At 33.6% G+C, this 17,144-nt stretch overlaps 2 protein-coding genes and 1 long non-coding RNA gene across 28 annotated transcripts in view; 2 read left to right on the forward strand and 1 right to left on the reverse strand.

Annotated features, from left to right (window-relative positions):
- The window catches only part of Ryr (Ryanodine receptor), a 40,161-nt gene extending 30,446 nt beyond the window's left edge, over positions 1-9,715 (forward strand). For 11 of the 23 annotated variants that reach the window (XM_083083247.1, XM_083083254.1, XM_083083260.1 and 8 more), the window contains 18 exons: positions 33-1,051; positions 1,156-1,527; positions 1,764-1,876; positions 2,509-2,602; positions 2,750-3,001; positions 3,656-4,067; positions 4,146-4,550; positions 4,626-4,842; positions 4,931-5,786; positions 5,915-6,114; positions 6,391-6,637; positions 6,809-7,084; positions 7,271-7,557; positions 7,636-7,696; positions 7,824-8,102; positions 8,245-8,401; positions 8,474-8,639; positions 8,719-9,715. In XM_083083247.1, coding sequence (XP_082939373.1) covers positions 33-1,051; positions 1,156-1,527; positions 1,764-1,876; positions 2,509-2,602; positions 2,750-3,001; positions 3,656-4,067; positions 4,146-4,550; positions 4,626-4,842; positions 4,931-5,786; positions 5,915-6,114; positions 6,391-6,637; positions 6,809-7,084; positions 7,271-7,557; positions 7,636-7,696; positions 7,824-8,102; positions 8,245-8,401; positions 8,474-8,639; positions 8,719-8,881 — 5,576 coding nt within the window. In that variant the 3' untranslated portion in view covers positions 8,882-9,715. Of the gene's footprint in view, positions 1-32; positions 1,052-1,155; positions 1,528-1,763; positions 1,877-2,216; positions 2,327-2,508; positions 2,603-2,749; positions 3,002-3,128; positions 3,153-3,411; positions 3,433-3,655; positions 4,068-4,145; positions 4,551-4,625; positions 4,843-4,930; positions 5,787-5,914; positions 6,115-6,390; positions 6,638-6,808; positions 7,085-7,270; positions 7,558-7,635; positions 7,697-7,823; positions 8,103-8,244; positions 8,402-8,473; positions 8,640-8,718 lie in introns of all 23 variants that reach the window. The other 12 variants (XM_083083209.1, XM_083083233.1, XM_083083241.1 and 9 more) reach the window with 2 other exon arrangements.
- Positions 1-17,144, reverse strand: part of LOC145962399 (uncharacterized) — a 133,442-nt gene that overhangs the window by 9,496 nt on the left and 106,802 nt on the right. Inside the window, exon 1 of one of the 3 annotated variants that reach the window (XR_014435858.1) lies at positions 16,871-17,006. The exons of the other annotated variants lie outside the window; for them this stretch is intronic. This is a non-coding gene — a long non-coding RNA (uncharacterized LOC145962399). Of the gene's footprint in view, positions 1-16,870; positions 17,007-17,144 lie in introns of those variants that run through there. 3 annotated transcript variants of the gene reach the window in all.
- Positions 10,065-14,541, forward strand: LOC145962351 (queuine/queuosine transporter SLC35F2). 2 transcript variants are annotated; one of them, XM_083083405.1, is made up of 9 exons: positions 10,065-10,469; positions 11,336-11,448; positions 11,578-11,771; positions 12,394-12,556; positions 12,670-12,826; positions 12,907-13,117; positions 13,274-13,401; positions 13,537-13,732; positions 14,257-14,541. In XM_083083405.1, exons 1-9 carry the CDS (start codon positions 10,228-10,230, stop codon positions 14,290-14,292), a joined length of 1,440 nt encoding a protein of 479 aa, XP_082939531.1. In that variant the 5' UTR covers positions 10,065-10,227; the 3' UTR covers positions 14,293-14,541. The 2 variants fall into 2 exon arrangements, with proteins under 2 accessions (XP_082939531.1, XP_082939522.1); XM_083083396.1 differs by having other exon boundaries at positions 13,537-14,541.

Genomic DNA, 17,144 nt, shown 5'->3' on the forward strand with positions numbered 1-17,144 from the left:
TATAATATCATAATTTTTTCTTTATTCGATAGTTGACGAAATTCAAGTAGCATCGTACAAAATGCTGGCGTCTTTATATACTCTCGGAACAGACGCTAGTTTAACGCACGACCGAAAGTACCTGAAGACTGAGATCGAGCGACATAAACCGAATCTGGGTTCTTGTCTGGGTGCCTTTTCGAGTTGTTTTCCGGTAGCCTTCTTAGAACCGCACTTAAATAAGCACAATCAGTATTCCCTTCTGAATCGAATCGCAGATCATTCTCTGGAAGCTCAAGACATCATGACGAAGATGGAATCAAGTATGCCGACCTTGGAGACGATTCTCACCGAGGTGGATCAATTTGTTGAATCTGACAAGACTTACAACGACGCTCCTCACATCGTCGACGTAATTCTACCATTGTTATGCTCCTATTTGCCTTTCTGGTGGGCCCAAGGGCCTGATAACGTGAATCCAACCGAAGGTACCTACGTCAGTATGATTACTAGCGATCACATGAATCAGTTGTTGAAAAATGTGTTGAAGCTAATCAAAAAGAATATTGGCAACGAAAATTCCCCGTGGATGACGCGCATCGCCGCCTATACACAACAAATCATCATCAATTCGTCTGAAGAATTGCTGAAGGACCCGTTCTTGCCTCTTGCCGAACGTGTCAGGAAGCGAACGGATACCATGTTTCATAAAGAAGAGTCTCTTCGTGGTTTTATCAAATCCTCGACCGATGATACATCACAAGTTGAGGCGCAGATACAGGAAGATTGGCAGCTATTGGTTCGCGATATCTATTCATTCTATCCTCTGTTGATAAAGTATGTCGATCTTCAGAGAAATCATTGGTTGAGGAACAATATTTCTGATGCCGAAGATCTATATAATCACGTAGCAGCCATATTTAATATCTGGTCCAAGTCGCAATATTTCTTACGTGAAGAACAAAATTTTATATCTGCGAACGAGATCGATAATATGGTGCTCATCATGCCTACTGCAACCAGAAGACCTGCTGCAGTATCTGATGGCAGCGCGCCCTCCGGAGGAGGCAAGGTTCGTACAACTTATTTAATAATAATTTAACAATATTTGTATAATAATTAGCATTATGCATTTATCTCGAAGGAAAAGTAATCAAATATTTCTTCGATTTTTAGAAAAAGAAGAAACATCGTGACAAAAAGAGAGACAAGGACAAGGAAGTGCAAGCATCCTTGATGGTGGCGTGTCTAAAGCGATTGCTACCTGTCGGCTTGAATCTGTTTGCCGGTCGCGAACAGGAGTTGGTACAGCATTGCAAAGACAGATTCTTAAAGAAGATGCAGGAGCAAGAGATCGCGGAATTTGCCAAAACTCAATTAACATTGCCGGATAAAATCGATCCTGCCGACGAGATGTCTTGGCAGCATTATTTATATTCTAAATTAGGTCAGAAGAAAGATGTGCTAGAGTCTACGAAGGCTCAACAATTGGAGGATGTCGTCGCTAGAATCACCGATATGGCGAAAGTTTTGTACGGTTTACACATGGTTAGTTATAGAAATTTTTCTATTTGACGTTGAAATAATTTTCAAAATTTTCTGGACACTTAAATTACTCAGAATAATTTCCTGGATCTGAGATTCTTTTAATTTGCTAAATATTTTTATAATTACTAGAAGATTAAAAATTTCATTGTTTCCTGAGGATCATCATCATTTTTCTTTTTCTTTAAGTAATCAAAATATTCATCATATTTATTCCGTGCTTTTATGTTCCCGAGTAGATTGATCATCCACAACAGCAGAGCAAGAGTCAATATCGATCCGTGGTATCGATCCAACGTAAACGAGCGGTAATCGCTTGCTTCCGCCAAATTTCCCTACATTCCTTGCCCAGGTATCCTTCTTGCTATTTTTTATGTTTTTGCTTTAGTTGCTTCAGTTAATCCTTCAGTTGCAATGTCATTATTAATTTTTTAACATCATTAGAATCATCTTTATTTTGAGTTACATCAAATGTTGTTGATGCATTTTGCATTATTTTACATAGAATTAATTAGATATTTTGCTGTTTGTTAATAAAAAAGAGATATTACGGGACAATAAGATTAATCAATTTTTAGTGTTCAATCTTATATAATACTGATTGCAATAACTAATAAATATAACTGTTAATAATTTAGTATAACTGTTAATAACAAGAGTGTATTTGTTGTTGTTTGTGCGCACGTTAACAGGCGACAAAGCCACCACCATCGCGAGATGGATGGAAACGTGTATTATGCGCTGCCAGAAAAAGAGCAGCGATTGCATGCTTACGTAGTGAACCTCTGTATAAATTGAGAAGGTATGATTAACGCAAATTAATATCTATATATATATATGCACAAAACAATTTCTTTATAACACGAATGTAAACCGTTAAAATATATAATACATATATATATATTATAATTTTAAAATTATAATGATATATAAAATTATTTAAAAAATTTATATTATATTAAATTTAAAATTATCTTTTTCTAGGCACCGTGCAATAAACATTTTTGCACGAACATATTATGAAATGTGGCTACAAGAAGAAAATGTCGGTCAAGAAGTAATGATCGAGGATCTTACGGTAATTGCGCTATTATTTGATTCATTCTGAAATATAATATTTAACATATGTATATTTTTAATACACATATATATAATTCATATTAAAACTTAAATATATATATATATATATATATATATATATTTTTTTTTTTTTTTTTTTCTTTAGCAATCATTCGAAGATGCTGAATTGAACAAAACGGAATCTGAGGATGAAGGCAAGCCAGATCCATTGACACAATTGGTGACAACATTCTGTCGCGGTGCAATGACTGAACGATCAGGTGCGCTTCAAGAAGATCCGCTTTATATGAGTTATGCACACATCATTTCCAAATCTTGCGGAGAGGAAGAGGAAGAAGGTGAAGAAGAAGGCGATGGCGGTGGTGGCGGCGAAGAAGAAGGTGGAGCTTCGATCCATGTAGGTATCTTCGATTAATAAGTTTTCATTTGTAGATAGATAATTTGAATGAGAATAATCGAATCCTTTGACAATTTCCCGAAATCTGCCGCATTAACGAATTCCCTATTTTTTTCTAACTTACTAGAAGCTGACACGTAAGCTACTTATGGTAAGAATAAGTAGTTAGTGCGAGAATTTATCCGCTTAATGTATGCTCGCAATCCAAAGTGTCAATCATATATGTTCCTCGCATTTTGACATCTAAACCTATTTAATTATACACTGTCTTATTCATTGAAACGATGTAAAATATCATTCATAAGCAAGCAAAATATTGTAGATTATTGCGATTGTTTTCCTCTTTTTAATTTCGAAATTTATTACTAACAATATTATTAAATTGTATGTTCTTTCTTTTAACTCTCAAGAGGCCCATGCATAAATTAATGGTAAGATACTGATATGTATGCTATATTTATATACACGTTAAAAAAAATAATGCACGTAAAGTAAAAGTTGTATTTTTTAAATAGCAAATAATTAAAAATTGTGTATGAAAATTACATTATAAATTAATATAATTTTTATACATAATATGTTATTTGCATCATGTATATTTATAAAATTTAAGTATGTGATTTCATTCATATTTATTATGCTATGTAATTATAGGAGCAAGAAATGGAAAAACAGAAGCTTTTGTTCCATCAAGTTCGCCTAGCGAATCGCGGTGTCGCAGAGATGGTTCTCTTACACATATCAGCGTGCAAGGGTGTTCCCAGTGATATGGTAATAAAAACTCTGGAACTTGGAATTTCGATTCTGCGTGGCGGCAATATCGAAATTCAGCGAGGAATGCTGAATCATCTCAAGGAGAAGAAGGACGTCGGTTTCTTCACATCCATCGCGGGTCTAATGAACTCTTGCAGCGTATTGGATTTGGACGCTTTCGAGAGGAATACGAAGGCTGAAGGACTCGGTGTCGGTTCTGAGGGTGCAGCCGGCGAAAAGAATATGCACGATGCTGAATTCACTTGCGCCCTATTCCGATTTATCCAACTCACTTGCGAGGGTCATAATCTCGGTAAGTATTACGTTACTGTTGATTGAAAGCTAAATTTAAGTGACATTTATCACTTTATATAATTTGTATCTGTGATAGATTGGCAAAACTACCTCAGAACACAGGCTGGTAATACAACTACAGTGAATGTAGTTATATGTACCGTCGATTACTTGCTGCGACTGCAGGAATCGATCATGGATTTCTACTGGCATTATTCGAGCAAGGAACTTATCGATCCTGCCGGCAAAGCAAATTTCTTCAAGGCTATCGGTGTTGCCAGTCAAGTTTTCAACACACTCACAGAAGTTATTCAAGGTCCATGCGCGCAAAATCAACAAGCTTTAGCGCATTCGAGATTGTGGGATGCGGTTGGAGGTTTTCTTTTCTTATTCTCGCACATGCAGGACAAATTGTCGAAGCATTCTAGCCAAGTAGATCTTCTCAAAGAATTATTGAATTTGCAGAAGGATATGATTACCATGATGCTTTCTATGCTTGAAGGTATGTATCCTTTTTTTAAATTTAATATATTCGAAGAAATAAATAAAATAATTAATATTTATCTAATTTTTAAAGGCAACGTGGTGAACGGAACAATCGGAAAACAGATGGTAGATACCTTGGTCGAATCAGCAAGTAACGTGGAATTGATCTTGAAATACTTCGACATGTTCTTAAAATTGAAAGATCTGGTATCATCGCCAAGCTTTTTAGAAGTTGATTTTAACAACGACGGCTGGGTGTATCCTAAGGATTTCAAGGAGAAAATGGAGCAACAGAAGAGTTATACCAAGTATATTTAAAAACGACCAGTATTTTGCTCGAATTATTTTATTTTGTTTAGCAACAAAATTATAAATTTTAATTTAAAATATTTTCAGCGAAGAGATTGAATTTCTTCTGGCCTGTTGCGAGACGAATCACGATGGCAAGATCGATTACGTCGCTTTTATGGATCGCTTCCACGAACCAGCAAAAGAGATCGGTTTTAATCTTGCCGTATTGCTTACTAATCTGTCCGAGCATATGCCTAACGAGCCGAGATTAGCTAGATTTTTGGAGACAGCTGGCTCGGTTTTGAATTACTTCGAGCCATTCTTAGGCAGAATCGAGATCCTCGGTGGCAATAAAAAGATCGAGCGTGTGTACTTCGAGATCAAGGAATCGAACATTGAGCAGTGGGAGAAACCGCAGATCAAGGAGTCAAAAAGAATATATTTCTACAATACAGTGGTCGAAGCCGGTGAAAAGGAGAAACTCGAGACCTTCATTAATTTCTGCGAGGACGCTATTTTTGAGATGCAACACGCGAGTGCGTTAATGACTGTCGAGGAAAGCGGTGGCATCGGCAAAGCAAGGGAATCCTCGTACACGTACTTGTCCGAGGACGATGAAGAAAGAAATAAAGATCCGATCAGACGAGGTATACAAGCCTTCAAAGACGGCATCTACTACTTCTTCTACTTGTTCTCGCCGACCAATATTAAAAACAAGATTGCCGAGATGCAGCAGATGACGATTCCCGAGCTCTTTATCGGCTTTTTCAAAATGATCTTCTACGCCTTCTATTATTCCGGCTTTGGCGTCGGCTGCGTAATCAAATACTTTATGGGTCTTTTATTGACGTTAATGAGAGGACCACGATTAGAGGAGCCTGTTGCCATCAAGGAGGAGGAGGAGAAACCGTCCAGACTCTTACCCGCTTTGCCACCGACACCAGATGAATCGAATCTACAGGTAAGATTTTTTCGATATAATGTAAAAATATGTTAAAAATATAATATAACGATAATATAACAACGTTATATAATATAAAGATAATATAGCGACGTTAAAAATTATATTAAATAATATCTTTTGTGCAGGTGCAAGCTTTCGGAATGGATATAACGAAAGAGGAAGGAGGACAAATAAGGATAGCGCCGCATGAATCGAGCACTTCTACGCCACAATCTAGTATCGAAGAGACGGGCGAAAGCACACCTGACGAAGGCACCGGTGAAGAGGGAGCGACAGCTGAAGGAGGAGAGAGTGAAGCACCTGTCACTTTAGCCGATTTGCTTGGGTCAGTATAATAACTAATATAAACGCTAAAAAACAATATTCAAATATTTTTATCCGGATAAATAATAGAATAAAATAAAGCAGATAAATATTATATAAGCATATAAAACATCAAAGCACACAAAAATTACTATATTTTTAAAAAATTATAATATTCATTCGTTTTATTTTATAGCTATAAATAGAATTTAAATAATGTATGGAATTAATTTTTAATGCATTATTTGTGTATGATTGTTTTGTCTTAATTAAGTAATTTGCTATGATATTGATATAGCGGAGAACAAGCCAGGGCTCAAGCTGCCGCAGCGGCCGAAGCAGCAGCAGCTCAACAAGCAGCCATGGCAGCGGTTGAAGCTGAAGCAAAGCAAGAACCCTCAGTCGAACCTTCTACAGGATCAAGTATCGATTTATCCGATTACAGCCACCGCGTAGTGTCTTTCCTAGCTAGAAATTTCTACAATTTGAAATATGTTGCATTGGCTCTCGCCTTCTGTATCAATTTTATGCTGCTCTTTTATAAGGTTGGTAAAAGTTTTATAATAGAGAATTTATATATTTTATATTTTTTATAAAGATGAGATATATTTTAAAATCTTTACTAAAGATTTCATAAACTCATATTATTTATATATATAGATCTAAAAGAGAAACAGGTTTTATTTTTTTTCTCATGTATGTTAATTTTAATTTAGGTTTCGTATTTGGCTGTGGACTTGGATGAAGAAGGTAGTGGTAGAATAGCAGATATTTTGGCAGAAATGTCGGGCGATGGTCCATCGGGTTTAGCGGGTAGCGGCGTTGAAATGGGCAGTGGTAGCGGTGAATCGGATGATTCGGAAGAGGAAGACGAAGACGCTCAGGAATTCGTGGAAGTGGATTATTATTATATGGCTCACGTTATGAGATTATTGGCTGCTCTTCATTCTCTCGTTTCGCTCGCTATGCTAGTTGCATATTATCACTTGAAGGTATATTTGAAAGCTGAATAATTTATAATTATTATTATTTAATAAATTTAAATTAAATTATATTATTTGAAGCTTGAATATTTTCTGGTAATAATTTTTAATACAAAATTTTAATTAAGTATTTTTGCAAATACAATAAATATAATCATTTCATGATTAATATCATAAAAAACATATATTTTTCAGGTTCCATTAGCTATCTTCAAACGAGAGAAGGAAATTGCACGACGAGTAGAATTCGATGGATTATATATAGCCGAAACGCCGGAAGAGGATGACATTAAAGCGCATTGGGACAAAATGGTAATATCAGCGAAAACTTTCCCTGTGAATTATTGGGACAAGTTTGTGAAAAAGAAGGTCCGCCAAAAATATAGCGAAACATACGATTTCGATTACATCAGCAATTTGCTGGGAATGGAAAAAACTTCTTTCAGTCAACAGGAAGAAGAAGGATCTGGCTTGATACATTTGTAAGTGAATGTCTTGATAGTCTATATGTCCTATATCTTTTGATGAGATTTTGTGATAAAAAGACTGATGTTTTGCAGCATTGTAACTATTGATTGGAAATATCAAATTTGGAAGGCCGGTGTCACCATTACAGATAACGTATGTATTTTTAAATAAATTAAATAAATAAGTTAAAAAGAATTTTAATTAATTTAGTATATAATTTTATAAATACACTTATTCGAAAAAAATATCTATATATTTAAATATATTATTTTATTTCTAGGCGTTTTTGTATAGTTTGTGGTACTTCGTATTTTCAATCCTCGGAAACTACAATAATTTCTTTTTCGCTGCGCATCTATTGGACATCGTGGTCGCCTTCAAAACTCTGACAACGATCTTACAATCGGTAACGCATAACGGCAAGCAACTGGTCTTGACAGTGATGCTACTGACAATCATAGTATATATCTACACCGTGATAGCTTTCAATTTCTTTAGAAAATTCTATATACAAGAGGAAGACGATGAACCGGACAAAAAGTGTCATCATATGTTAACGGTATGCATTGAAAAATATACCGTATAAAAAAATTTTTTATCTAGTTATAATATATTTCTCTCTCTATCTCTCCAAGTTGTATAAACTTTGCACAGATTATTTTAATTTCAAGCTACTGATATAATTCTATTTCTTTTCGCAGTGCTTTGTTTTCCATTTGTACAAAGGCGTAAGAGCTGGCGGTGGCATAGGTGATGAGATCGGTGAACCTGATGGCGACGATTATGAGGTTTATCGTATAATGTTCGACATCACATTCTTCTTTTTCGTGATCGTCATTCTATTAGCTATCATTCAAGGTAAGCGCGCACGATTGTTCTTCGATTCGCAACAGAAAGAGAGATCGATGTGATATCGCAATCGATTTTCAGGTTTGATCATCGACGCATTCGGTGAACTTCGAGACCAGCTCGACAACGTGAAGACGAATATGGAGAGTAATTGCTTCATATGTGGCTTAGGGAAGGAATATTTCGACGCGGTGCCGCACGGGTTTGATACTCACGTTCAGCAGGAGCATAATTTAGCGAATTATATGTAAATATTTTATATATTTTTTAATTTTTCGAGAGAAGAATGTCTCATCGATTTTTTAAATATAATCTTCGATCAACAGGTTCTTCCTCATGCACTTGATTAACAAACCGGACACCGAATATACCGGTCAGGAGACCTACGTGTGGAATATGTATCAACAAAGATGTTGGGACTACTTCCCGGTGGGTGACTGCTTCCGCAAGCAGAACGAGACCGTAGAGGAAGAGGCCAAGAAGAAGTAAAATTAAAATCTCATTTCTAATTAAGAAGTGACCAATCGATCGATTAATCGATCTCACTTGTCAAAAAGGACTTCTCTCCTCGAACAGCGTCTTCGATTATTTTTAGCATCAATTTTTGCTCATCGGACGAGAGTGTAAAGTCAACGTCCGTTCGAAAAATCAAATTTTTAAAACTCTACGTCTCTCTTATCTCATATCGACGCGCGAGGAGAGATTTTACCTCATAAAAACTTGTGTCTCCCCCCCGTTTTCCATTTGACAATTTATTGTTATTTCAACTAATTAATAGATTGAGTCTAGTGCATTAATTATGTACTGCGTGTGTAATAAGGATGTCTGGACGCGGAGAATTTCGCGCCTGATGTCGCATCGCGCGTATAAAATTGAAAATATTTTTTCAACTTTGTAAAGATAACTCGAGAACGCGGTACCACCGATAATCTTCTCTTTTAGATAATCAATCAATCGAAAGTTGACAAAAGCTCGATTTTCTCCGAACGACGATACATTATTGTTGAATCGACGGAATCGACTGCACAAATTTACATATTCCTAGCGCTACAATTGCCTTCTTTTCGTACGTCGGATCTATGATATCTGTACTTGTGCATAATTGGTGCGCTGTATCGAAGGATAACAAGTTTGAAATATATGATATAGAAATATATGATAAGTAAGTTGAAGATATTCAAAGTTTATATAATGTGCAAATCTCTCTTTGATTGCTATAAGAACGAGAACTTTTTGGACATTATTTATGACTGAGCTCACAGTATATATATCGGAAAAGATGTCAATATATTATAAATAAAAACAAGAGTATCTGGTACTAAAGACATACTTCTTTACTTCGTTACCCCAGGATCTCTTCTTAATTTTATATAAATTTAAATTATTTGCGTGTACTTTCAAGTATATTATTTAAAACTTAAGTACTCTTATATGCAAAATTTTAAAAATAAGTTAAAATTTACAAATCACAAATTGTTAATAATACAAATTATTAATATTTTTATTTAATTTACGTTAATCTCTATGATTGTTATAAAAGGATTATATCGATTTCGAGTCTTGAAAATTATATCAAAATTGTTTGCATATAATTATATTAAGATAATTTACATATAATTATATTACGAGAATTTTTTCATACACTTTTAAATATAGGAATATAAAAACTAGTTTTTGACGATCAATACTATCAATCTTCGACAATTCTGAGGTCGGAATTTTGCACGACGCCACATCGCCTCGCACGCGATGTCGTCTACCGTGTGGCACAGTAAAATCCCATATATTTCCTATCATGATACGTACTCAAGGGAAACCAGAGAAAGAAAGAGAGAATGAGAGAAAGAGAGAAGAGCAACAAGAGTAACGGCGTGTCCCTTTGCGCCGAGGGCGGAAGGAGGTCGCGCAAGCGCCTCGATCCAGCAGCCGCTCACCGGCGAGAAGCCTTCAGGGTGAAAATGCACCATGGCATGGGTGGATCGGTGGGCGATCGTCACGGCGTTCAAAATCCGGCGATGCAGGCCAGGAATGGGGTGTGCGACAAAATCGAAAATTACATATCCGAGCTAGGCCGATGGTACGTGAGTAACCGCGGGGCACAAACGCTCGCAGGAGCGCGTTTTTTCCACCCTATACCATTTCGTGGGAATGGTGGGATCGGGCGGGAGGGGGCGAATGACCCGGGCATGAAAGTGGCGGGTGTTTAGCTACCTTTCGTCGTATAGCTCCCCATAATTGGTATAACAATGTGTAATTGCGGTATAATCTTAGTTTTGATTACAAATACCTTAGACGTATCTTTATGTTAAACATGGTAATGATTGACAACGAATCGATATATTTGAATAATATAGTGACCGATAAAGTGACAATACGAACCCGGAAATTCGGATTATATTAGTGTTAGTGTAATTTTACGTGTGTAGAATTCGTAAGCTTTCCTTTTGTTAAAATATGCATATTTCAGTATTTTTCTTTTATCTCTATTTTTCTTCAGTATTTTTCTTTTCTGGCGTTTTTATTCGAATAATCTCTTTGATTCTTCCATTAATTTAGAAATCTGCGAATATTCTTTATCATATAAATTAATAATTTGTTTATTTTTCTGCGACTTGTATTTTGTCGCACCGGCTCACGATTTGGTCTAACCATTCTCAGATATTACTACTGAATATTCATTGAAGAAAATTAATTACATATTTTTTCCCACATGAGAAATGTACATATTTCTTGTACTAGAATAAATGAATTTTTAAATATTAATCTTTATATTAAAGCATGTAATAAAATTATTAACTTTCTCAAGGCTTATTTAAATTTGTAATTAAAAATATAGTATCATGTAATCTATGATACATATACATACAATATTTGTATGTACATACACATTTGTATATTTTTGAGATAAGCAATCGTTTGTTAAAGCAATATAATATAAAACAGGGCAGTATGGAAGGCGATAATAACGGGCCAATTTCTCTCGCTGGTGCTATGCTTCATGACGCTCGTAAATCATCACATAAACATCGCCTCGTACAAGCTTTCGCTTCCAACAGGTAATTTATTTATTTAAAAATTAATTTTGCATTTTTGCGTCTTCAAGACTTCAACTAATTGAAAGTAATATCAATCTTTGCGCAAAACTTTTTTCTTCATTACTAATCGATTATTATTTTGCGAGACAGGACAAAATCTTCCACACTATGTGATGATGTGCTTAGTTTATACGACGTGGATGTCCTGCAGAGGTGTGGGGAATGGCCTAATTTCCGTTATAAGAGCCCGTGGCTGGAGATATTTGCTGTTAGCACTGATTGACGTTGAAGCATGCACGCTTATTACGTCGTCACATCAATTTACCAGCCTCGCTAGCATACAGGTATGTTTGTGAATGTACAGATATTTTATCAAGAGCGAAAACGATACTGATTCGAATATAATTACATTTCTAATTTTTTATAACAGATTATTAATTTGAATAATTTTTATAGAGATATCGCTCTTTTTGATTTTATGTTCATAAACATTTATTACATCTTCAATTCTTATATTACACTGAATAATCTGTGACAATTTATCAGTTTCACATTTATTTTTTCGTGTTTAAAAATAAGCCTCATTGATACGTGATTTTTGTCGTTTAATATATAATTTCCCATTCACGCATAACTTTGTCCATCCATACATATAGTTTGCGCTTGTATTATCTAACAAGCGTAGTACTCGCGTCAGCTGTGAATGGCGTGCGGAACAGGTATTGTAACTGCACGGCTATAATGAAAAGGAGGACGTTAGGTCTTCGACCTAACAATGCTCGTTTTCTCTCGCTGTCCGAGCCATTCATTCTTAATCAAACGCGCTGCGAACATTATGAACCATTTATTATTGCGTGATTCACATGTATTGGGCACACTTTTATATGCGACATATCCTATAGATGTTACTATAAAAGTTATTTATATACGAATTATACAATGAAAAACAATAAAATATACTTTTAGCTTCTCGACTGCGTGGCGATACCGGTTGCCTTGGTACTCTCGTTTCTAGTATTGGGCGTTAGATACAGAATGGTACACATCGTTGGTGTGTCCGTTTGTTTGATGGGCGTCGGATGCCTAGTTTGGGCCGGTATAGATGACAATAACGATCCTACGGCTACCGGTAATTATTAACGATTATTACATGCAAATAGATGACTATTACATGATAGAAGAACGGAGCAACAGAGAATTCAATAAAGTTGTTATTATCATTATTATTATTTATTGTGTCAGGAAAGAATCAACTCGTCGGTGATATGCTTTGTCTCGGAGGCGCGGTATTGTTTTCGGTGACGACAGTCCTGCAAGAGCTGGCCGTTAAAACAGTCGATATTATTGAATACCTGGGCATGATCGGTTTCTTTGGCACAATATTGAGCTGCATGCAAACGTGAGTACGTTTGAAATTGAAAGCTTTCTAATGAATGTCTCGAATAAACAATATTTTTTTTTCCAATCGTTTTCCTACAGTGCCGTGCTCGAGAGATTTCAAATAGAAGCGTTCCACTGGGAAAACGCACCGGTAATAACGATTCTGATTCTCTATTGCATCACGCAATTCCTGTTCTTCTCTCTAGTGCCGGTAATATTGTTTGAGTCTGGTGCTACTGCATTGCAACTGGCGCTACTCACTTCGGATTCCTTTAATATATTAGCTGGAATGCTTAATCATCACTACAAGGTAGGCCATCGATCTGCATTGCGATCGTTACTCGATCCATCATTCAATCAATAATTTATAGATATATAAAAAATGAGAGTCTAATGTAGATAATTCACAATTAATTTTTTTTTACATAATGCATATAAATGACATTTTTCTCATCGATTATTCTAGTTTCACACATTGTACTTTGTTTCGTATACACTTACGATGACCGGCATATACATATACGCAATAAAAAGAACACCGATATCATCGAATTCACGAAGGCAGCATATCGAACCGCCTATCCCAGACTACAGGTAAAGTTTAACAGGCGTTAAACAATATGAATTGATTACCGATATTTCCGAAATAAATAATAGAGCGTGCATTAAAGTGATGATAGTATCAGTTTTAAATATTCTAAACATTTTAATAATTTAAAATAATTAAAGACACATGTCCCATCCCGACGTCGGCGAGGTGGAGATGGCCACGAGCTCCGGAATGTCCGGAGTAAGTGGCACCCTCGATATCAGGGCGTCCACCCTCGGCAGCGAAAGGGAGACAATGGACGCAACGAGCCTACCCCTAAGCGTTAGCTCCGACACGGCCTTCACCTCCTTCTATGGCAGTCAGGCGAATTTGAAGGTAGCATCAAGATCGATGCCACGCGTATCCTCCAATTCGTATTTCGATACGAAAAGCTCGTCCTGATGTCTGTCGGGGACGAACTTGACACGGGTTCAAGGTTCAGGTGATCTCACGGATATCCGAGGCAAATGGAATCCGCGTAATTAAACGATTTCTCTGTCCATTTTCAATAATATGATTTTACATTACGTTGTAAAACTTTACAATTTACAGTAAGAAAAATTGTTAGATTTATTTTCCAAAAGCAGCTTTGGGAATATATACAAAAAATTGCATAATGTTATTGATTAACATAAGAGCAGCAAAATTGAATGATACATAAAATTAGAATAAACTTTTAAATACCATTATAAATATATTTGATGATACACTCGATATAACATATGCAACGATGAATATATCACGTCAATACATCTACAGTCTACAAAAATAATTTTTCAACTCGCGCGATCATTTATTTGCCTCTGATAGCGTGATTTCTTTATTTGGAGAGATGTAAATGAAATCTGTGACGGTTTTAGGCTGCGAACGGGAAGAGCGATTCTGCCTGTAATTAATAAGCGGAAGGAAACAACTGCCTAGAATAGAATATCGTGCGATTTCTTCGTTCAAAATGCAACATTCTCAAAATGGGGCCCTTAAAGAGATTTAAAAAAGTGTTTATATATCGACACGGTGATTATACAAACTAGCACACAATACAACAACTCTTCTTTTGATAAATGTATAAAATTATTAAAAATATTAATTAAATTTAACAGACAAATTTACACCAATCTTTAAGATATTAATTCAAAATATTTGATATGACATTATTTTTATTTGTTTAGTATAAATATTTTATTTAATAAATAAATAAATAAATAAATTATATATATATATATATATATATATATATATATAAGCATATAAGTAGATATATTATTTAAATAAATATAAAATTTTTCATATATTATTAAAACTTACTGCATTATTTAATATTTCTAATATTTTTAATCGTTACATTTTTATATGAAATTTATAATCAGATCATATTTTCAATAATTAAAATTAAATTTTGATATAATCATTAGTTAGATTCTGATAAAAATAAAAAAATAAAAAAATTAAAAATAATTTAATTTATAATCAATTAAAATAATTAAAATGAATAATTTTGTATTGTATTTTTGTTAATTTAATTAAAATATTGAATTAAGTTTAAAAACGGCTATAAAATCAAAACGTTCAAAATTAGATATTCCTTGTAATCAAAAACATTCTCAGAATTGTTTATATACATGTGAGCTAATTTTGTAAAAACGAAACGTGCCAAAGATCAAGATTTATTAGCGAATTGTAAATTTAGAAAAATGTGAATGCGAAAAACGTATACTGGTTTTACGTACATTGTATACTCATTTTCACTTAAATTTTTTATATTAACACGAATTATCTTCGTGAATATTTGTTATAACTATTACAATCAATATTATAGTATATATAGAGATATTTATAAGTTACAATATGATAACACGAGTTAATCGAGAAAGAAAATTTTAGATAATCTGCGGCGGACTTGATAATTAATATACACGTAATTAATATGGTCAGTGTAAGATGACTTCGTAACTATGCAACACTTATATTCTTCTATTACAATAGATCTTCTATTACATATGATTTGCAACATCATCACATGAACATCATCACATCAATATAAATAACAATTAAAATAATATACTTATTTATATTCCGCTATATTTCACTCGTAATATCAAAATATAATAACGACTAAATCTTCTGATGCAAAAACTAATGATCTCGTCGATAATCTTTTTTTGGTTGAAATAATCGTAATGAAATCCCGATGGATTTACACAGGGTGAGCAGAAAATCTAAATTCGACGCAACTCTAATCTGATTGTTACACGTTACTCATATATATTATCACAATTATTCAATTAATCTTGTAATAAGTAGCTAATATACAAGTAAGAATACTGGAAAATGAGGTGCTAATTTAAAACAACAATTTCCTATATTAAATATAGTTGATTGTCCACTTTAACTATATGAAATGTGTTCACAATATTTTATTCACAGATTTTATGATATATGAAAAATTAATTAATGATATACACTTATACACAATACTCTCTTATGCACAAAAAATCTCATTTCGAATACTATTATCACATGTATGCGAGGCAACAATAATTTCGTTTCAACATTATTCACTCAAATCATATTAAATGGAAACAATTGATAGATATACGACTATTGTACGTTTAAATACTAGCTTATTATTATTAATATTTGTATATATATTTTATTTATTGTCACAGTATTATTTGTTATTTGGAAAAGTTTATGCATTTATATATTATGCATTTATATAAAAAAATAATTTTTATATATTCTTATTGTTTGGAAATCTTTCAATTAAGATGAAATATAGTATAATTAACGTAGTATTTTTTAATGTATCTTTTTAAGGTTAAAATGGAGTCAAGATTATTAATAGAGAACTACTGTTGTTTCTATAGAAAAATTATAAATAAACATTTTCAATATATTTATAACTTTAGATTCTAATAGATTGCAAATAATGCTCAGAGAATTCACAATAGCGTTTATTATATCCACTGTAGTGTTGTCTCAAATAGAAATCGTCTATAATTTTCTCTAATAAAATATTGTTTTATATTAAAAATATTGTGACTATATAGATATTACATATATAACAATATCTATAATATATATTAAATACAAATTAATTCATTTATGTTAAAATATTTATATAAAAATTATATAAAAAAATCTTTATTTTTACAAGCTTTAAAATGCATTATAAATTATATAGTATTATTATATATATAATTTGTAAAGACTGAGACTGTGACAATGAGTTGTAGCAATAGTGAACTTATCTCTCATCCCTTCTTAGATTATAATCTTGCTCATAATGTAGACGAAAAAAAATAATAATAAAGTTGGAGTTTTTAAAATTAAATTACTGGAAATTTTAATTTATCTAATTATTCTCCTACACTTTGTCTCTATTAGAGTTTAAATTTTCGCATGTTTCAAATCATTAAATCTAGAATTTTAGAAATTCTTTTACTCACGATTCTTAATAAAAATTCAGCTTACCTTATTTATTATTGATGATATTCTGTATGCAATTAATTATATATACACTTCTTAAACTTATGCTACACGTATGTTAAATGTAAAACTATCAAACACTATCAAATTGTCAGATTAGTTTTTACGAACTGTGTGTCAATTTTCGTATTCAATGAACAGTCATGATACACGAGTATCTAGATAGGCTATACTATGCGACTGAGTATGTTCATAGATAGCGTAACGTATGTAAAACCGACGAACCAATCACCGTTTGTCCTGTTGCATGATGTCCAGA

The sequence above is a fragment of the Camponotus vicinus genome, unplaced genomic scaffold (genome assembly GCF_025532165.1).
Source record: "Camponotus vicinus isolate PSW18456_S1 unplaced genomic scaffold, iyCamVici1.0 SCAF_1, whole genome shotgun sequence".
Classification (NCBI taxonomy): Eukaryota; Metazoa; Arthropoda; class Insecta; order Hymenoptera; family Formicidae; genus Camponotus; species Camponotus vicinus.